The sequence below is a fragment of the Urocitellus parryii genome, chromosome 11, assembly GCF_045843805.1.
Source record: "Urocitellus parryii isolate mUroPar1 chromosome 11, mUroPar1.hap1, whole genome shotgun sequence".
Lineage (NCBI taxonomy): Eukaryota > Metazoa > Chordata > Mammalia > Rodentia > Sciuridae > Urocitellus > Urocitellus parryii.
In genome coordinates, this window is record NC_135541.1 from 5,782,676 (window position 1) to 5,805,291 (window position 22,616).

The 22,616-nt window shown below is 42.0% G+C and overlaps 1 protein-coding gene across 1 annotated transcript in view; it reads left to right on the forward strand.

Annotated features, from left to right (window-relative positions):
• Positions 1 to 22,616, forward strand: part of Pex14 (peroxisomal biogenesis factor 14) — a 148,581-nt gene that overhangs the window by 101,332 nt on the left and 24,633 nt on the right. Inside the window, exon 4 of the mRNA XM_026397948.2 lies at positions 17,435 to 17,563. Coding sequence (XP_026253733.1) covers positions 17,435 to 17,563 — 129 coding nt within the window. The remainder of the gene's footprint in view (positions 1 to 17,434; positions 17,564 to 22,616) is intronic.

The window sequence follows — 22,616 nt, forward strand, 5'->3', positions numbered from 1 at the left end:
TTTTATAGAACTAACATTCTTTGAGATTATCATGGTAATTTTATACTTCTCATTACTATTATGAAAGGAATTTTCATTTTAATTATTGCTGTTACATGGGGGCTGAGGTTGTGGCTCAGCAGTAGAGTACTTGTGAGGCACTGAGTTCGATCTCAGCACCACATAAAAATAAATAAGTGAATGTATTGTGTCCATCTACAACTGGAAAAAAAAAATATATATATATATATAAAATGTTGTATATCTGGCCATCTAACTAAACTTTCTTAGAGTAAATTGATTTTTCTACATATATAATTATATTGTTTACAATAAATGATTATTTTGTGGAATTCTTTCCAGTTCACAGGCATTTTAATTTTATTTCCTGCCTTATTACATGGGTTGAAACTTCAAGAATGTTAAATGTCAATGTGATAGATGTAAAGAGTTTTGTGATAAATAATGCATATATATTTTGAAATAGGAGGAAAAGGAATTGTCACAAAATACTACAAATACATCTTACATTCATTAAACATCTGTGATTTGGCCAGGTGCAGTGTTGCATGCCTATAATCCTTGGGAGGCTGAGGCAGGGGGATCGTGAGTTCAAAGCCAGCCTCAGCAACTTAGCAAGACCTTAAGCAACTCAGGGAGACCTAGTCTCTAAATCAAAATATAAAAAAAGGGCTGGGGATATGGCTAAATAGTGGTTAACTGCCCTTGAGTTCAACCTGCCCCTCCCTACCAAAAACTTGTAATTCATTAAGTATCAGTCTGTTTTATTAACATTTATTCACATAGTAAACAAATATTCAGTGAATGCCCACTACAAATTAACTAGCCTTTTAGGCTTTGGAGAGACAGTGATGGTTTAGATAGATAGACAGTAGAAGTTCAACAAGACTTAAATCCTAGAAAAACAAAGACAAAACAATATAAAATATTAGAAAATAAAGGGAAGGTTATAAAGCAGTCTTTTTTTTGTTGTTAAATTTTTTTTCTAGTTGTCAATGGACCTTTATTTTAATTATTCATAAGTGGTGCTGAGAATCGAACCCAGTGCCTCACACATACTAGGCAAGTGCTTTATCACTGAGCTACAGCCCCAGCCCACAACCAGAGGAATAGTTTATAGCTAGTAATTGCTATAGAAATTGCTTCTTTCAACAAATGGTGCTGGCAAAACTGGAAATCCATATGCAGCAAAATGAAACTAAACCCCTGTCTCTCATCATGCACAAAACTCAACTGAAAGTAGATCAAGGACCTAGGAATTAGACCAGAGACGCTACGCCTAATAGAAGAAAAAGTAGACCCAAATCTTCATCATGTGGGATTAGGCCCTGACTTCCTTAACAAGATTCCTAAAGCACAAGAAATAAAACCAAGAATCGAAACGGAATAGATTCAAACTAAAAAGCTGCTTCTCAGCAAAAGAAATAATCAATGAGGTAAAGAGAGAACCTACATTTGGAAGCAAATTTTTGCCACACACAGGTCAGATAGAGCACTGATCTCCAGGATATATAAAGAACTCAAAAAAATTAACACCAGGACTGGGGTTGTGGCTAAGTGACAGAGTGCTTTCCTTGCATATGTGAGGCACTGGGTTCGATGCTTAGCACATAAAAATAAATAAACAAAATAAAGATATTGTGTCTATAACTTAAAAAAAAAACCATAAAACTTAACACCAAGAAAAAACAACAACCTAATCAATAAATGGGCTAAGGAGCTGAACAGACACTTCTCAGAAGAAGACATACAATCGATCAACAAACTTATGAAAAAATGTTTAACATCTCTAGTAGTTAGAGAAATGCGAATCAAAATTACTCTAAGATTTCATCTCACTCCAGTCAGAATGGCAGATACCAAGAACACAAGCAACAATAAGTATTGGCGAGGATGTAAAGGCACACTCATACATTGCTGATGGGACTGCAAATTGGTGCAGCCAACCTGGAAAGAAGTATGAAGATTCCTTAGAAAACTTGGAATGGAACCACCATTTGACCCATCCATCCCACTCCTCGGTCTATACCCAAAGGACTTAAAAACAGCATACTGCAATGACACAACCACTTCAATGTTTATAGCAGCACAATTCACAATAGCTAAATTGTGGAACCAACCTAGATGCCCTTAAATAGATGAATGGTTAAAGAAACTGTGGTATGTATACACAGTGGAATATTACTCAGCATTAAAAGAGAATAAAATTATGGCATTTGCAGGTAAATGGATGGAGTTGGAGAATACCATGCTAAGTGAAATAAGCCAATCCCCCCAAATCAGGAGCTGTTTTCTGTGATAAATGAATGGTAATCCGTGATGGGGGGAGGAGCATAGGATGAGTGGACGAACTTTGGATGGGGCAAAGGGGAGGGAGAAGGAGGCAAAAAAAGGGGTAGAAAAGATGGTGGAATGAGACAGACATCATTACCCAAGGTATATGTGTGATTGCATGAATGGTGTGACTCTACTTCATGTACAACCAGAGAAGTGAAAAATTCTGCTCCATTTGTGTACAATGAATCAGAAGAGCTTTCTACTCTCAGGTATAACTGATTAGAACTAATAAAAGAAGAAGAAGAAAAGAATTAAGTAGGGGGAAAAGAACAGAAATTGCTTCCTTTGGGCTGGGGCAGTCTGAGAAAACTGGTAGTGGAAGAGGAGCCTTGGAGCAGCTGACCACTGAGGGGGCTGGAAGAAAGCTGCTCAAATGGTGGAGCATGGGAGATGGTGGAGCATGGGGCGGCAGACTGGCCCCTGGCAGCAGAGTACAAGATAGGACGGGCACTGAGAATAAATTGGTTTGTCTTAGTACAGGATGAATATCTGGTAACAATTTTAATCCCGGTCTCTGGCGACCCTTGGGAATTCTAAAGAGTTGTTTTCAGGGCTGGGGATGTGGCTCAAGCGGTAGCGCGCTCGCCTGGCATGCGTGCGGCCCGGGTTCTATCCTCAGCACCACATACAAACAAAGATGTTGTGTCCTCCGAGAACTAAAAAAAATAAATAAATAAATCCCCCCCTCTTTAAAAAAAAAAAAAAGAGTTGTTTTCAGTGACAAGAGGGTGGGACTCTAGGTTTTCTTCATTCTCTCATTGGCTCTCCCAGAATCTGAGCAGCATTACTTCAAATGTATGTATTTTGAGTTTCCATTTGTTTATTTATTCTTTCTTCACATTTTCATTGAGAACCCAGGTGTTCTAGGTACAGGGAACATAGTAAAATAGCCCCCAAATCCCTGCTTCTACTGAGCTCTACACACAGTGGCAGGGAGGATGTGAGAAAGCGATAGATCGAATAAAATGGAGACATACTGTAAATAGAGTAAGAGCAATGAGAGTTCGTGGGAGGTTGAAATTTTAAATGGAATGATCTGGAAAGGCCCCTCTGAGGTGACATTTAGAGCAAAAATTTGAAGAAAATGAGGAAGTGAGCCATGAGGATTTCTGGAGAGAAGGCATTCTAGGAAAAGGGAACGACTTGTGCCTGAAGAAAACTTGTCTGGCAAATTCCAGAAGGCCAGTGTAGGGCAGGGTGGGGCAGCAGTGAGAGTAGAGTCAGCACTGACAAGAACCAAGGTTTTGTCGGCAGCACTGATCCTTGTGAGGACTTTGGATTTACTTTGAACACATTAGGAAGTCATCAGAGTTTTCAGCAGAGGAGTAATACAACCTGATATAAGCTTTGATGGCATCACCCTAGCTGCTGTATTAAAAGTAGAGAGTAGAGTCAGGTGCGGTGGCACATGCCTGTAATCCCAGTGGCTCAGGAGGCTGAGACAGGAGGATCTAAAGTTTAAGGCTAGCCTCAGCAATTTAGCAAGACCCTAAGTAACTAGTGAGATCCTGTCTCAAAAAGGGCTGAGGCTGTAGCTCAGTGGTAAAGTGCATCTGGTTTCAATTCCTAGTACCCCTCTCCCTCCCCAAGAAAGTAGAGGCAAGGGTAGAATCCAAGAGACCAATTGGTAAGAAGGCCTCAGATTCTTGAAATTTTTTTTTAAGTAAACCCAACAGAATATCCTGATTTTTCTGCCATGGAATATGAAAGACAAGTAGAAATGAAAGATGACTCTAAGGTTTTCAGTCTTTCCTGACTAAAAGTTTGGAGTTGCCGTTAATTAGGAATAGGTCAGTTTGGTGGGGCAAGATCAAGAGCTCAGTGTTAGATACATTAAATTTAAAATATCTATTAGACATTAAAGTTAAAGCATTAGATATGCAGGTAAATAATATGAACCTAGTTCAGAGGAGAGGTCTAAACTAACTATAGGTGTACATATGACAGCATTAACGCGTTTTTGTTCCTGGGGATTGAATCCCAGGGTGCTTTACTACTGAACTATATCCCCAGCCAGCCACTGTGCCCAGAACCCAGTATTAACTTCTTGATTTGGGTAATTATATAATTGTGTATAAGTATGAGCTTCCCCTCCAACACACAACTCAGAAAATTTATACTAAAATACTGAGGATGAAAGGGAAATTGCATTCAGGGACAATAATTATATAGATTGATAGAGAATAAAAAATCAAATATGATAAATTTAATAGTTAAAGAATCTGAGTGCTATGTGGGATTTCTTTTACTGTGTAGCAACTTTTCTGAAATTATTTCACAGTAGAATTTCTTTTTGTTTTTCTTTTGGTACAGGGGATTGAACCCAAGGGCGCTTAGCTAATGAGCCACATCCCCATCCCTTTTTATTTTTATTTTGAGACACAGTTTCACTAAGCTGATTAGGGCCTTACTAAGTTGCTGAGGCTGTCCTTGAACTTGCCATCTTCCTACCTCAGCCTTCTGAATTGCTGGATTTACAGGCATGTGCCACCATGCACGGCTAGAACTTTTTTTGTTTTTGGTACCGGGGATTGAATTCAGGGACATTCAACCACTGAGCCACATCCCCAGCCCTATTTTGTACTTTATTTAGAGACAGGGTCTCACTGAGTTGCTTAGCACCTCGACCTTGCTGAGGCAGCTGGCTTTGAACTCAGTGATCCTCCTGCCTCAGCCTCCTGAGCTGCTGGGATTATAGGTGTGTGCCACCATGCCTGGCTAGAACATTTTTTAGAGAGAGAGAAAGAGAGAGGAGAGAGAGAGAGAGTTTTTTTTATATTTATTTTTCAGTTTTCGGTGGACACAACATCTTTATTTTATTTTTATGTGGTGCTGAGGATCGAACCCAGCGCCCCTCACATGCCAGGTGAGCCACATCCTCAGCCCCAGAACATTTTTTTTTTAAGTTAAGGAAATACAGACATTTGCACACAAACAAAATTAGAATTCACCTGCACTGAAAGAAATACTAAAGGAGTTTTTAGGCATAAAGAAAATGATTCTGCATGGAAACACAGGGAGGTGTGAAGAGTAAAGAAAAGGATGCATATAAATGAATATTGGCTGTGTGAAATAGATGCCTGTCTGAGGATTTTAGCATACATTGTGGTTAACATTCATGTGAATACACAAAAGGAAGAATGGAGGGAAAGTGTTCTAAGTGCTAGGATTGTTGGGGAAGTGGCAAAATTTCTCATTTATAAGAAACGTGTCATGCATGTATTGTGATAACTCAGGCATTGGTTCTTAAACTTTTTAGTCTAGGATGCCTTTACTCTAAAAAAAAAAAAAATTGAGGATCCCCATTAGGCAGACACCCAGTAATTGTTGCAGGCAAGGTCCACTAGTGAATGCAAAATTAGAGAGTGGAAATTTGAAGAGATCAGAGAGCAAAGTATCTCCCCCAGGCTATCTAGTAATTAGAAAAGAAAAGATACTGGAGGAATCTCTCAGAAACTATTATAGATTACAAGCCAATAGAAGTAAAAGCTGAATTTAAAAGACAAGAAAAGAGGGCTTTAAACAGGTCAAAAAGGAAACAAATTGCAAGGTGAAAGATATGAACATTTCTGTTAAATGTAAATGGACAAAATATTTTATTAAAAAGCAAAGTTTGTTGGGGCTGGGGCTGTAGCTCAGTGGCAGAGTATTTGCCTAACGTGTGAAGTACTGGGTTCGATCCTCACCACCACATTAAAAAAAAAAAAGTAAATAAATAAAAGCATGCTGTCCATCTACAATTTATACACACTCTCGCGTGCGCACACACATGTGTATATATATAGCCAAAACTAAAATAAATAAATAAATAAATAAAAGCAAAGTTTGTAAAGATTAGATTTAAAAAAAAAACCAAACCCCATTCAACACTGTTTACATCAGACACATTTTTAAAGATGCATAAGGATTAAAAGTAAAATGATGGGGCTGGGGATGTGGCTCAAGCGGTAGTGCGCTCGCCTGGCATGCGTGTGGCCCAGGTTCGATCCTCAGCACCACATACCAACAAAGATGTTGTGTCCGCCGAGAACTAAAAAAAATAAATAAATATTAAAAATTCTCTCTCTCTCTCTCTCTCTCCTCTCTCACTCTCTCTTTAAAAAAAAAAAAAAGTAAAATGATGGAAACAGATATACCATGCAAAAGAAATCTGCTCCTAATATTAGGCAAGGTGGATTTAAAAGTGGAATCAGAGATCAAGAAATTTCAAAAAGAAATGAGGGGGGGGGGGAAGCCGGGCTGGGATTGTGGCTTAGTGGTAGAGTGGTTGTCTAGCACTTGTGAGGCACTGGGTTCTATCCTCAGTACCACATAAAAAATAAATTAAAAAAAATGTATTTTAAAAATAAAGTTGATCAGGAAGATTAACATTTCTAAGTAAATACATGCCTAACAACATAGCTTCAACATACACAAAGCAAAATGAATAGAACTGCTGGGTGCATGTTATAGTTTGTATAAAATATATACATCTATATACACACACATATACAGATATGTGCTCTACATGGGAACCAGCGCATATGTGGTTACTTCTGGAGGATGTAACTGGGTGGCCAGGTGGCAGGAGTGGGAAAGAAGCCTGCATTCCACCACATATCCTTTCATATCTTTAGAATTGGTATTATAGGAATATACCTATTACATACTAATTTATAAAATAATAGTTTTAAAAAAATCCCTGAGAAAGAACTTAAACAGGCGAGTGGAGTATTATCTCTAATTAAAGTTCTGTATAGTCACAATTTCTTCCAAATCGAAGCAGATCTTTGGTTTAATACCAGGCAACATTGTGGGCTTTTGCATATGGATGCCAAGAAGTTTGGGGGAAACAGGCCATGGCAAGGTGCCCCAACTGCAGGGCAGGAGAAATGAGGGATGAAGGGAATGAATTCAAGCCTGTGCCTCCTGCTCAGTGGAAGACACAGTGGGCATTTGTGGGATGAAATGAAATGGTGGGGCCTCCCCCACTGTTTACAGGGTCATTTCCCTTCTCCTTTTTAATTTTTATTTATTTATTTTTTTGTGCACAGTGCCATTTGGAATTGAATCCAGGGTCTGGTTCATGCTAGGATGCTAGGCAGGTACTCTACCAATGAGCTATACCCCCAGCCCTTCAGATTAAGTTAAAAATGATGTACCTCTGTTGCTCTCCTTTGTTCTTTCTTAAAAAATATAATTGAGATCATGCTATGAATATAACATGTGCTTTTTATGTCTTAATGTATCAAAAGCATTTTCCCATATCAGAAATTGTTCATATGAATGTGAACATTTGAATAATACTACATTATTGAAATGTATCACAATTTGCTTAATCATTCCTCTTTGGACATTTATTTATTTATTTATTTTGCTATTTGAAATATGGTGATGAACCATCTTTGTCCAAAAGTCTTAGCACTACACTATTATTTCGTAAAAGTGTATTGAGTTAGAGGGTAAACTAAACTCTTAAACTGGAGTATCTCATTATCTTCCAGAAGTTTTTCAGTTTGCTCTTTCATGCACCTTCACTAGCATTGGGCCTTTTCATGTAAAAAGTTTTAAATTCGAAAAAATTTCCATCTTAGTAAATTCACCAATGCATCTACACTATATACTGGGAGTAGGGAAGTCAGTGTTCCCTTTTGGCTTGAACAAGAGGTGGAATATTTTCCCCTTGTGCTGTATAGAGTGGTGGTGAGGAGCCTGGGCTTGAGTTCCAGCCCTGCCCTCAGTCCACCAGCAGTGGGAGCTCAGGTGGGCTGGTTAATGCCCGTGAGCCTCCACTCCTCCCCTGTAAATGAAAGGAGTAAGCCACTCTTTTCATGGGGGTTCTGCTGCCACTTGAATGCCATAGGTTAGGCCCTGCACAGTTCCCAGAAGTACCACATGCTGGGCATGAAACCCTAAGCTGGGCACTGCACAGGATTAATGTGGAATTCGAAGAGTTAAAAATATAAAAAGCTCCTAAAACACCCTTGGCAGTGGGATTAAATACATTTCTGGGTAGAGAGAGATGATATGCATGATTTTTTTGTTTGTTTTCTGTATGCTTTTCTTTATTTTCCATGTTTTCTGCAGTTGACATGGATTATATTTATTACCAGTAGATAGAGGTATCTGTGGAAACATATATTTTAATTTTTTTCCCCCCAGTACTAGAGACCAAACCTACAGCCTGGCTCATGGTAGACAATCATTCTCCCACAGAGCTACTTCCCCAACTAGGTTTTTTTGTTGTTGTTTAGAGACAGGGGCCCCAGCTATACTTTAGATGATAGGTTTATATATTATGTGCAAATAAATAACATACTCTTTCAACAAAGAAATTAGGGAGAAGGGGCCTCAGGGAGGCTCTCACTTAATAAGTTGGGAAAAGTGAGATCTTGGCTCTCTCACCTGGTGTATGTAAGTAAGTACTCACATGTATATGGATTTGATTGAGTGCTGTGTGTTTATTCTACAATACTGATGATAGCAACCAATACCAAATTCATTTGAACTATACAGATAGGTAGGTGACAAAATAATTTATGTATTGACCCATTAGGATATGGCATGTTGTAATGTGTTAGTATCAGATTAATGTGGGGATTTTTTAAAAACCTGATAGCTGCATGGCAGTTTAAAACTTTAGCAAGTAAATTGAATGCCAAATACTAAACGTTCTGATCTTGGATTTAAGATTCAAGATGTAAAAGAAAACCCTGAAGGAGCATTTGTAGCATTCTGCTGAGTGACTGGAGTGTTTGTCCTGGTGCAGTGAAGTCTTGTGACAAGATTTTCTTTGAAGAACAGAAATCTCCATCTTGATTTGTGTCCCACAGTGGAGTTGCTTCCCAGATCGGGCTGTTTCAAGGAACATAATGAAACAGCGTATGGCCATCCCTCCCACCCCAGAGCAAATGTTTGTTTTGTTGCAGCGATGGAAACATTTCATTGATGAAGCAAATATTTAGAGCTGAAAGAAACATTTGGGCAGCCAGGATGTGTCAAAATAGAACAGATGTCTGCCTTTTGAAAACACATTGGGAAAAAAGCCACCTTGTACTTGACTGCTGCGGTTGTAGCCACAATGGATTAAGCAAGGAACTAGAAATGTGTCTTCTAGTCCAAACTCCTGGACATCACTCCATGTCTTTTCTGCCTTGGTTTTTCTCTCCCAGAAAATGGGGATAGTCATTCTAAGTGATTATGTTCAGGAACAAGGTTTTTGTGAGTTCCCCCTAATATTTTCTTTGTTCTTAAAAGTAAATGTAGTGTATCCTTTTGAATCAAACTTATTCACAGAGAACAGAATTCACTAGGAATATACAGTAAACAGTCTGCCTTCAGTATGTCCTAGCTACTTATTCCCTCTCGCAATATCATAACGGTTACCAGTTTCTTATGTATTCTCTTTTTACTTCATGCATGTATGCAACTAAATAGGCATTTATATAGATACATATGCATTCTTTAAAAAATTTTTGCACATTTTATTTTAAAAATTTTAAGCTGATACAAATTGCACATTTTTATGGGGTACCATGTGATGTTTTGACACGTGTGCACATTATATAACCTCCAAATCAGGATGATGTATCTATCTTCTCACACACTTATCATTTCTTTATGGTGCAGACATTTAAAATCCTTCTAGCTTGTTGAAATATACAGTTCATGATTGTTATGTTTAGTCACAGTACTGTGCAACACCAGAACTTCTTAATCCTATTTAACTATAACTTAGAATACATTGATCAACCTGAAAGTCCCATGTACTCATTATCTCATTTCTCTTATTTCATCTATTCTTTTAGTTTTTCTTCTCCTTGGGAGAGAGATTCATTCTAAGACTCTGCTTTTTGGCAGTGTGCTGGCTATGTCAGGTGGCAGAGGGCACAGGCTTACCAGGCTGCTTCTGCCCGCCCTGGTACAATACAGAGGCTCTGGGTGGAACATTCAGTTCTACTTCTGGAGCACTTCTGGGCTGGGGGAAAATTGCCTCCCCTCTCAGGTCCTTTTCTCTTGATCTGTAAAACAAGGGGTAGGGGGAGCAGTAGGGAATAGACCACATAAACTTGGTTGTCAAAGCAAAGAGGTTTTTTTTGTTCATTTTATTTTTTCCCAAAATAACCTTCACTGTCCCTTCTGAAACAGGACAGGTGGGGTTAAAAGTGTTTATCAGTTTGACTTTTCCATACTTGCTCAAACTTGCACTGGGCTCACCTGGCCCTTGGCATGCGTGCAGCAGTGCTTCCTGATTGCCATTCTCTCTAAGGACACAGTTGCTTCCTGGGGAATTGTTCAGCGTACTATGGGAAGGGCCTGTTGCTGAAGACCTGCTGGGTTAGACTACTGTTTCAGAAGGCAACAATCCTTATCCTCTGGAATTGATGATAAAATATCCAAAGTAACCCTTCTTTATTTTTATTTCTAATTTAGCAGAGGAATTAAAAGAAGGGAAAAAAATCTCGAGGCTGTATAGCTTTAAAAATAGACATCACGGATGCTGATTGGAACCCCTCCCAGTCTTTCATATGAGAGATCTCAATCTGTGTTACACAGAGGGGTGGCTCACTTCTGTCTTGTTCACCAGTTATACTACTCCCCAGAGAAGCTCAATAAATTTTATAGGAAAGTTTCCTCCTTATGTGGAAGGAGCTAAGCTCAGTGCCTGGTGTGTCTGATATGATTTAGGGCTCCAGGGGAGTGAGTCTGCCTTGTGGAATAACCTGTCAAAAGCAAATGTACAGAAACTTTGATCTTGGTTCATTTGGCCATGTCACTGGTACTACTGGGCACTGGCCCTGTGACCCTCCAGTCTGTCTGCTTTGGGAATTAAAACTGCTACCCCAAACTTGCATTTAGTTCAGACTTGCTAAAATGGTCCTCCTAGGTGCTCCATTAGTAGTGACTTCCGCGCTTGCCTGCTGACATTCTAGTTTTTACCACTAACCTTCGAACTTGGAGGTGGCTGGGTTTTCACATCCCCTCTGCCTTGGAGAGCAGAGACCCTCTTCCTGGACACTAGGAAGTAGACCTGCCTTCTCTAGACAGCGAGTGCAGCGAACCTGCCAGGTCCCTCAGTCTTTAAGCTGGCAGTGAGACACATTGTACATTGGCTTTTTACTCGGTGATTTATACTAGGAGACGTGGCTGGGTGATATCCAGTGTCCTTTTGTCTTTGTGTTTATTTTTCTTCCACATATAATGTATTTAAAGGATATGCTGTCTTTATGGTTACAGGGATAAAGAGGGGGTTGGTGCAAGTTTTAATGAGAGGCCCCCAGTGTTCTGTGCTGGGATGAGAATTCTATTCTTGGGTAGATATCTTTCTTTCCTTAGGTGGCAGGAGGCAGTGTTTTGCTGCTTTTTGAAATAGCGTTTCTACCTAATGATTCTTGGAAGGATACTGAGAGGACATTCAGTTTCAGGGCATTATCAGCAACTTTTTCTCCTGTTGTTTGAACGTCTTCATTTAAGTAGCCAGAAAGTCTCCCTCCTGTTTGTGAATTTACGTACGAATATCCAGATGGTGGGAACCAGCCCCCTCCCCATCAGATCAGTTTGTATAAAAACTCTTTCATTCAGGCTAATGATATTTAGAACTAGTTTTCTCAAAAACTGTTTTTGCTGCTTGAGAATAGTTAATCAGTAGAGAAGAAAGCATTTGGCATTTTTGCTTAATATTTTAGCCAAGTGAATTAGACAGGTTGGGGGGTTGGGGCAAGGAATAAGAAAGTGGGTGGGGGCAGCCCCATAAACAAGGTGATATATAATATTTTTTTTGTTCTCCTTTTAAATAAATACCGATCAGCTTTATGTTCAGAGACAATAGGAGCCGTTGGCTTAAATTTGCAGTTTACTGTATTTATGGCTGTAATATCAAGGTGCTGCCGTCGTAATTTCATGCCCCAATGAGAAGAGCAAGGTCGAAGCAAATGCTTCCATCGGCATCTGCTAGCACACTAACTCATAAACAAGGCCCGGCTGGATCAGGTGGCACGGAATAATACAGGCTAATGAAATACAGCACAGCTTTCCATTACTGTTAGTTTTTACAGTGTCGTCATTACGTGTAATTTATGTTTAAAAAATTCAATTTTATACAAGGCACTGGGAAATAGGGGTCTACAGGTCATCCAACGACTTTTAGAGGCTCTGAGAGTCCTTATTGTACTCTACTGTTCCAACAAAATGTTAATAAAATAAAATAAAAATACTTTTTCCCTTTCCCCTCCCCAAACCTCTTCTGGGAGAGTTGATGTTTCTTTTAATTTGGGGAGTGTTTTCAGCCAGCTGTCTTCTCTGCCTTCTGTCCTCCCAGAGAGTGCTGGGGCAGGTGACTAGTTGTGTTCTAAGAGAGGTGACCCCTCTGCTCAACCTTTGAGAGTCCCAGATGCATTGCCCAAGTCCTAGAAATGGAGGGAGTGGACCAGAGGACAGTGGCCGAGTTTCCCGTCCTTTGCTGTGGCTTTGGGGCCCTGTGCCCTTGTCTCAGACAGTCTCCACAGTTTTATTATGAGCTCAGCCTGGGCTGGAGGCTGCTGCCAGGCGTTCATTTGCACATTTGCACATTTTCAAACCTTTTCTCACCTGGTGTTGGACCTGAAAGATGCAGAGGACGCTGCTATCTTCTGTCATCTGTCTTTTTGCTTCACCTGCATAGGGCCCGGCCTGGGCAGTGCCCAGCAGTCATTGAGGACAGTGTTGAAGTGACTTGTTCTGAGAAGCCCTTGTGCAGCCTATCCTACAGAAAAAGAAGACTGCCCCTTCTGGTGTCTGGTTTGGCCTGAGTCGTGGGGGCATCAAGCTCCTCCCAGGAGGGTGCAGCAGCTCACCTCCATCCCTTTGGTTTTGTTTTCACATGAACAGAAACCTTTAGAAAAAGAAAACAGATTTGTTTACATATTAGGGGATAAAAATAGGCAGGTGTGGCCACCCTGAGGCATTTGGTTCAGATGGCAGTAAAAGCCGACATTATTGATCAATAGGATGTCACCACTTGCTCTATTCTTTCAAAAGCAGCCCACCCTGAAGAAAGTGTTGGAGAAGGAATCCTTGGCCCAGTGTCTGCACAGGGACCGCAGACATCTGGTGAAGGGAACTAACTGCTCTGGACATTTTTGGAAGTAGAGTGTAGAGGACTGAGGGAGCAGGACATCCACCCCGGCGGAGTGCGTGGGTACTTCCCGCATCCTGAAAGTGAACTAGCTCTCTGTTTTGCAGATCAGACAGCTGTGGTGCTGGCAGGTGAGGTGGCACTCTCTGCCTCTCAGAGTCAAAGCCCAGCATCCTGCTTTTCCTGCTCCCTTGTCCCTTCCTCCTCCTCTTAGCTAATGCTAGTAAGTGAGTGGAATAACTGAGCAGGACTTTCTTAGTGCTATTCTCTATCAATAATATATTTTAATTGTCATCACTACATTGTTGGGAGGTGGTAGCTCTTGAAAATCATGGAGTGGCAGAAGGAAAGTTACTGGAAGACCATCTAAATGCTAAGTGCTAGTGGTATCAGATAATGCAAGTTGACACCTCAACTAAGAGAACATTTTAGGCTTTATCAAAATGGACTAATTCTTCCAAAGGCAGCAGCTAAAGGAAGTCTTAAGCAGATGGGGAGGGGAGGAGGTTTACATGCCACAGGACGGTGAAATCCTTTGCTCTGCTCCTCAGACATTGCTCAGTCCCTCTGTGGTTAGATTATTCCTTGCAGATAGCAATCAACTGGAAGGAAGTGTGTGTGTCTAATTTGCATGAGATTATTTAAAACAAAAAAAAAAAAGTCTGCATTAGTCAGGGTGATGGTAAACAACGCAAAGAGATGCCTTTTATAATATAGCTTGTGCCTCAGCTTTCAGAGCCAAATATAATTCACTTACAATTGGCAGTTTCCTTTATTATTCCTTTTAACCTTTTGGATTCTGCAAGGTCTCAATCAAAGATCTGCACTGTTTATCTCTGCAGAGATGGGTGGGAAAGATGGGACTAGGGCACTTGGTCCTCTGGTAGCATCTTATTCCAAAAAGTGGGGTCCTCTGTGTACCACGTGACCGGGTAGGTAACTGGTTGTGATGTGGGGAAAGTTGAGTGTCCGCACTGTCTCTGTAAGTCCCAGATGAACTACCTGAGTCCTATAAATAGTCTTGAAGCTGGCCAGTCCTGTCTACATTGAGGACACTCAAGAGGAAGAGGGCACTTGAAATCAGAGGCACCAGTTTGTGAATGGTGCCTGGATTGGATTTAGGGTTTGGGTCTTAGAACACGTCAAGGATGAGAACACTCTGCCTTTTTCACTCTGTTGTTCATAAAGTTGCCCGGGGTGTCATTTGCAAATAGAATCCAAAAGTTAAGTTTCTGAGTTGTTTCAGTGTATCCCCTGAACTATTTATTGGCTCTCACTTGTAGGTGGGGGTCCCTAGGGTGGTGACAAGTGGAATCCTCCTCTGACCCTCTTTAACAGACTTAAGACATAACTTCTGGATGGTCACCTGATTTTTGGTAACAGGGTTGGAGATGGACATCTGGGGGTTGGTACTAGCATTATCATTTTCTAGGACAAGTATGATGTGGGGCAGTTTCCACCTTCTTTGGACCTTGGATTTTTATCGCTAGAGAGAGCAGTGGCTGGAATAATGCTCCAGCTCTGAAATTATATTATCCAGTGAGCTTGTTAAAATGCTTATTTTTTAAAAGAGGAAAAATGACTCATTTATTATAACGAAATCAGAGCCCTGACTCTCGGAGAAATAGGGATATCAGAATTGCAGCCCATGTAAATTTAGAGCATCAAATGATAAGGTTTCTGAAAAACAAGAGCTTGGAAGGAAGTGCTGATGCCCTTTAAACCTCAGCCTCCTTGGTGGACTGGACTGTGATAACGCAAGGAACACGTTTTATTAGGAAAATAGGCTTCGCAAAAACTCAGGGCCAGAGGGCAGAGCAATGGGCAGGGAGTCCTGTGCCTTTAACCAGCTCCAGCTCCCAGGGCCACAGCACAGCCTGTGACTTACTGTATATTTCCCCAGCGTTAAACATTATCGTACTTGTTTATATTTGAAAGAGCCAAAAGGGAAAATGAGAAAGCAACCGAATGCTCCTTTTGGGAAAATTATCCTCGTTTGCAACCAGCGGCTGACAAGGCACACCAGCCACCAGGTTTACAGAATTCCATAGTGTGCCAGTGACCAGCAGTCTGTGCTGACGTCGCAGATGCTGCTTTCTTCTCTAGTGGCCGATTATGAACTGGTTAAAACAATGTCTCCCTTCCCAGCACTTGGAGAGGGGTGCCCTTCCTATTTAGGAAGCACAATCTGCAGTTGTTATACTGTGAGAGGCTGAAAGGCAAAGCTTTGGAGAAGAAGGTCCTCTACTCTTGCCTGGCTTGTCCGTCTGTGCTGTCCTTGGTCTGCTTGGGAAGAGAAATGATTGGAAAATTAGCCCCTTTGCAGCCAGCTGGGGAGGCAGGGAGGAACAAGGCCCATCTGGCCCCAGTGCGTTCAGCTCTAGCCTCTTGTACTGGGAAGGTGGTAAGCGCCAGTGAGTAGTAAGTACTCTTGGAGCTTTGTCATCTTCCCCTTAATCTGGGGAGAGCAAGTGCTGTCAGGGGCCACCCAATAGCACATCAGACTTCCTGCAGGGGGGCCTTCTCTGCTCCTTACTAGCTGTGTATGGAAAGAGGGGAAGAGCTGCAGTTTTAAATGGAGACAGACCTCATCCACTCAGCGCAGAGAAAAGAAAAAAATGGTCCCGGGCCATTCCAGACGGCACGGGCACTCCCTTGACCGATTGTGGGAGGGCCTGAGGAGTTTGAGGAATGGCTGCAGCCGGCACACGCCAACGTGGTGCAGGCCAGAGCTGCACTCGAAAGCACTAATGTGCACCGTCTATTAGCCCCGAGGCACAGTGTGCCAGGCACCACGCTTTGAAGATGCTGATCCTCAGAACCGCCTCATACTTCATCTACCCCCAGGGGCAGGTGTACCATGCTGTGGGTTCTCTAATGGAGAGCTGCTGACCAGATGTGGAAAAACTCTCGGCTCTGGTTTAAAAGCTCTGTGCTGCGGCTCGCCTGAATAGTGGGATTCCCGGAACAGCACAGGCTGGCCCGAGTGGTCTGCAGACTAGCAGTGACCTCCCACCTACTTTCCCCCCACTGTGGTTCAGTACTTCCCAGGTGGGCCCTGTGGGAGAGTTGTTCTGGGCACCACATGTCATTCCTGTTCTGTGGGTTGGTTGGCACCCTCATCCTCCAGCCTAGGGTCAGCATCACCAGTCAACCTCAGACCCGTCAACCCCCACTGGAAACACACAGGGTCTTCGTGGGTTCTCACTTGCCTTTTACCCCTCCACGGGTAAATCCTCTCCACGTGTTAGAGCCACTGCAGATGGCGCCCTGCTATTTCCTGCTGTTCCAGTGCAGTGTGGTTTTGAGTGTTAGGAGAATTGAAAAAAAAAAAAAAGGAAAAGAAAAACTAGCCAAAGGCGATCCAGGCAGCCTGTGACAGGCTAGAGCAATAATCATCTGAAAGTTTGGGGCTGGCCTTGTTTTGATCTGTTTTCTTGTTTTATTTTCTTCTTTACATTCTATATCCCATTCATACTAATCACAGTCAGTCCTGATTTTTCTTTTTATTTCTGCATTTGTCATAAAATAAAGCAAATTATTCCCGTCTTCGGAAACGATCTAGACTAATTAGTCGTCTCACCCAATAATTAGTTTTTTGTTTCCCTGTCTGTTTTCATGCATTATTGTTAGTTTTTTCCCCTCTTTTTTTAACACCATTACAGATTAAAATGAGCCACATTTGCAGTTGATGGTATCTGTTTTCGGGGGAAGAATGGAGAATTGCAGTACGGAGCGACTTCAAAAGCAGCAATAAACTCAAGGATAAATTAAGGAAATTGAATGAGCCACATTTGGAAGCAGTGTTGAGGCTAATATTCTGTCGCTTAAGGTTAAATTGCAACTGAGAGAGGTTCTGGAGAATCCGAAATCGGGAAGGCAACTTGGTAGTAGGAGCAAGGCACTCTGGCCACGGGGGCCTTTTCTCAAGACAGATTTTGTTGCAGCCGTGGACACTGACCCAAAGGTACTCACTCACCTGCTGTTCTGTGCTCTTCTCCCCAGGGCTGACCGATGAAGAGATTGATCTGGCTTTCCAGCAGTCAGGCACTGCTGCGGATGAGCCCTCATCCTTGGGCCCAGCCACACAGGTGGTTCCTGTCCAGCCCCCTCACCTCATTTCGCAGCCATACAGTAAGTCATCTGCTCCTGCTCCTTCTTTAACCATGACTGGGACTCAGGGCTGTGGCCAAAGAGCAGTGTTTTGTGTTTCCCAGATTCAGCAAACAAACCAAGAGAAGCTGGGTTTCTCCCTGGTTGAGTAGAAAGCTCTAGGGTGTCTCCGAAAGAAAGTGACAAACCCCAGTGCTCTTTTAGATAGACTTTTAGGTTTGTGGCAAAGGTTGAGGAGGAGGTGAGGGGCCAGAATAAATAAACTGTGTTGTTTCCAGTGTTTTGATTACTACAGTGAACTGCACACTGTTATCGGCTCTGCTTCCATCCTTCTTTGACAGTGCTTTTGACTATTGCTGTTTCCCAGGTCACACCGTGAAGGTCTCATTTGCCAGTGCATTCGTCTTTGCTCATTGAAGGAACTCACCTCCTACTTTTATTTATTTATTTTTTTAAGTTAACATTCATAGTTCAGTCCAGTGTTCACTCCAGTCCCTCCCTTGTCCTGACTCTACCAAGTGTATTCATGTTGTGGCAGTCTGTTAGAGAATTTCAGATTTAATGTGAAGGTTCCTTTTGAACATTGCTTTTAATTATTACATGATGTCATAACCCAGGGGAGGTTTCTGTTGTTTTTAAATGAAAACTATCATAGTAATAAATGTATTCTAGTAAATGTATTCTAGTAAAGATACAGCTCTTTAATCACTCACAAAAAAAGTCTGAAAAGGTTAAAATTGACTCCACAGCTATGGAAAAATCACTCAACTTGTTGTTTTAACGTATCTTACCATTAGCTCTATTATCTTCCAAAATGCCTTTTTAAATAATTGTCTTCATTTTAATTGTCTATCTCAGAAGTTTTAGTTTTTCAGAAAATGATATAAAACAGTGTTAGATACCAGATTTTAAAAGGTGTATTTTTAAACAAAAGATTGATTTCGATGCCTGAACACACAGTTGGAAGCTCCTCCTTTCTCTCCCTTCACCGTAGTTTTCACCTGGCTTCATGGCGGCAGGTTGACACAGCCAGCAGGGTCTTCCCTCCTCCAGGTTGGCATGTGTGAGAGTCCACTTTGGGTGTCCCAGATCTCCTTTAGATAGCCTCCTCCTCTGCTTTCTGGATAAGGCTGAGTGGGTGAGGCCTGCGCACATGCACTCAAGTGTCTCGCAGTCAGAGCCTTGCCAGACAGCCTGCAGGTGTCCTGACTGAGACGCAAGGGACAGAGCTTCCACACGAGCCCCAGTTTGGGCTTCTGGGTCCTGAACCTGCCACTTGTCCATGGCACGCATCTCTCTTTTCTGGCCAGCATTCTTTCAGTCCACTGTGATTTGCTTCAGGTTCTGAACTTACTTTACGTGTTTCTTTTTAGCCAAGGGCTAAGTTTCCACGCTTTTTCCTTAGTTGAGTCCCTCGGCCAAGCCGTTTAATGGGATTTGTTGAGGACAGGCAGTGGCAGCTGGGGTACAGAATTTTCTGAGATGCACATCTGTTCTGTTCCAGCTGTTTCCTCCTAAGGCTTAATACCAAACAGGTCTCTCGACTATTTGAGAACTTCTTGCTCAGAGCAAACTGTTCTGGTTAGTCATGGAGTTGGCCTAAAGTGGCATGTGTTGCCTGCTTTCCAGAGACACAAAGAGTTAAACTGTTAGTCTTTTTGAAAGGAGCAAAAGAGTGGGGCAGATAGCGGGCAGTTCAGTCATTTAAATTGTTCTCATGTCCAGATTGCTCTGAGAAAATGCATTACACGCTCAGGTATTTAGGTGAAAGTATTTTTGAGTCTCCTAGCCCTAAAAATAAAATACATCTTCTCAGAGACAGACTTCTTCCTGCTTTGACACTAGTATAAAAACAATGGGAATGGTAATTTTAAATACCTGAAGTTTTTAGTTGTCACCATTGAGCTTCATTCTTCTTATACTGTTAACATTGCTCCTTTCAGCTCTGGGGGTGACTCTGCCTCTTCACTTCTGTACTTTTGCCAAGAGGTGTCAAAACTGCTCAGGGGGAAAAAAAAAAGCTTGATTTTGATTAATATAGAGAAACAAGACTTTGCCTGACTGATAATAAAACTGATAAATGACATTTGAATTACTTGTAGCGGTAATTTATTACATAAAATATCTTTTATTTGACATGCGATTAGTTGCTGGAAGCATCACTCAATCTGACTAGTTTAAACATGCTCTAAAATGAACCCCAGTAAAAACCAGGGCTGTCGACGGCTGGCGTTATGAAATATACTAATCCTGGAGTGAGGAAAAAATCTGACTTTAAATATTTAAATGATTAATTGGGTTTATATTTTTTTTTTACCTTTCTAACCCCCTTAATTACAAGCAAACTCAGGGGAGTTTCTGAACTAGGTGTGCAATCTGCATGCTTATCACTGAGGCATTGTCTGCATCCTGGAGGGATTTATGGCCTCCGTTCATGTGTGTTCCTGCCGATTTTATGTCTAGATCCCTGGCAGCCCTTTCCTTCCCATTTTGTGGCTTTTTAAGGACATTCCATCTCTTGAGTCTCAGTCTACGAAGTGGGATTCCCTGGACCCAGCCCCAAATGCTCATGTGTCAGATTTGAGACCACCCTAGGGTTCAGTGCTCACAGATCTTTACCTCTGGACCTGCTGGCCTGCCTACTCAGTGGCAGATGTGCTGATGGGTGCCTCTTTTGATTTCTCTGCTCTTTGGTGAATGTGCTTGACCTTGAGTTGTTAGTAAATACCAGGTTCAGCAAAGAGAACATGGAGATGTACCAGGAAGGTACATCAGTATTTATTTAGACCTACTTGGTGATTAGTACTATATCAGGCGAGAGATTCAAAACATGATTTTTAAAAATCTTATAGGCTCTTTTTTTTAAGTATTTGTTTCTTAGTTTTAGGTGGATACAATATCTTTATTTTATGTGGTGCTGAGGATCGAACCCAGTGCCTCACACATGCTAGGCGAGCACTCCACTACTTGAGCCACAACCCCAGCCCCTTTTTTTATAGGCTTTTCAGGGAGAGATAAACTCTTAAGACTTAATGCCAAAATTAATTACACAGACAAGAAATTCCACAAGATTACAAAAAAGAAAAATTAACGTGGGCTAGAGAGGCAGGGAGGCTTTGTGAAAGTGGCAGGAGGTTGACACCCAGGAGAATGTTGTGTCACCTGGTGTGAGAATAAACCAGTGTTCTCAGGGCTTAACCCATTAACTCCCAAGTTTTCAATTCTGTGAACATAATAAATATTAAAATATTATTTCGAAGTCCCCATATTGGTCCCCCAGTTTAAGTTTTCATAGGTGTTTCCATCTGGAACGATTGGGAAAAAATGGGTTAAGAGAAAGTCAGGTAGAGCTCAGGAAAGTGGAACTGCAATCGAAGGGGGTTGGGGGTTGACATTCTCTGTTCCTCACTTTGGATCCTTTTTGTTGGACTTTGAGTTGGGAGCCAGTGCGTGCACATGCGTGCAGCCGGCATGGTCCTGAACACTGGGTCCTGTTAGCTGCCAACTGGGTGATTTGTACCCAGCTGCTTTGTCTTCTTTCATCCCAGACAGACGAGGAGCAAGCAGCTTTGAGATATAAGCAGGACCCGTATAAATTTTGTAGGGCCATAATTTTTTCTCAGTCTTGAATATTTTCCCCCCACTGTCTTTGATAAGCAATTTTAGTCCCCTTCGAAGACTGACCTGTAGCTTCCGTTGCCTCTTGTTAAAATAGGATGTAAATGTCTGAGACTGGTAAAAGGCTTGGAACTATTTGATTAGAAATCCTGAGATGAGAGGAAGTGCTTTCCCTATTTTCTTCTTTTTTTAGCCCCATTTAGTAACAAAATACTCAACTCTGATTATCTTATTTCTTTTCCTTTAATTTTGTTTTTATTTTTGGTACTGGGGATTGAACCTAGGGGCGCTTAACCACTGAGTTGCATCCCCAGTGCTTTTATTTTGAGTCAGGGTCTCGCCAAGTTGCTATTGGTTACTGAGGCTGGTCTTGAACTCAAGATCCTCTTGCCTCAGCCTACCGAGTTACTGTGATTGCAGGCATGTACCACTGTGCCTGGCTGATGATCTTATTTCGTGAGCAAGCATTTATTATTTAATGACTACTGTGTGCCAGGCACTATGCTGGACTCCAGGATGAACAGATCAACTAGGTATGTTAGCCAGCTTTCCTAATACCCAAGATAATCAGTTTATAAATAGAAAAGGTTTATTTTAGCTAACAGCTTTGGGAGTTCTAATTGATGATTGTGTGGCCCTTTTGATTTTGGACCTCTGGGTGGGGTGCCAGATAGCAATGGCAGGGAGTACATGGTGAGCCAAACTGCTCACATTATGACTAGTGAGCGAAGAAGAGAAAAGAAGGGGCTGGGGTCCTACTATTCCTTCAGAGTACACTCACAGTGGCCTGAAGACCTCGAGTCAGGCCCCATCTCCTAAAGGTTCCATTACCTCCCTAGGGATCTAACCTCTAGATCATGGGCCTTTGTGGTTCATGCCAAATCCAAACTACAGAGCTAGGGATGTAGCTCAGTGATAGAGACCTTGCCTTGCACCTGTGGAGTCCCCAGTACTGCAGGGGAGTGGGGGACTATCCAAACTGTAACACAAGGCTCTGTCTGCAGTTGTTCTGGTGGGAAAAGTGTTAAGCAAGAACTGAGGTGCCTGTGAGGCAGGCCCAGGGGAGGAGGTGGTACAGAAGAGGGAAAGGGCAGCTTCAGAGAGCAGATGTCTAACTGGCTGGGGATGACTGACTCAGTGACGAGGCAGGGTGGACAGGAGCACATGGACATGAAGGTATGTGATGACTTTAAGAAGTCCTGGGTGGTTCTGAGCTGCTGGTCAGGGGTACGGCAGGGGGCTGGGGGTAGCATGTCCCTACCTGACAGACAGCCAAAAGCGCAGTGATGTTTGACTTACAGCTGCATCGTCTGATTATTTTTGAAGCTGTCCATGTTGACCATATTAGACTGGTACTAAAATTATTTGTATTATCTGGCAGACACCTGGGGGCGCGCCAATCTGAGTCAGCGTTGCCTTCCTCCCCATCTTTGCCCAGAGCTCACTGCTGTTCTCT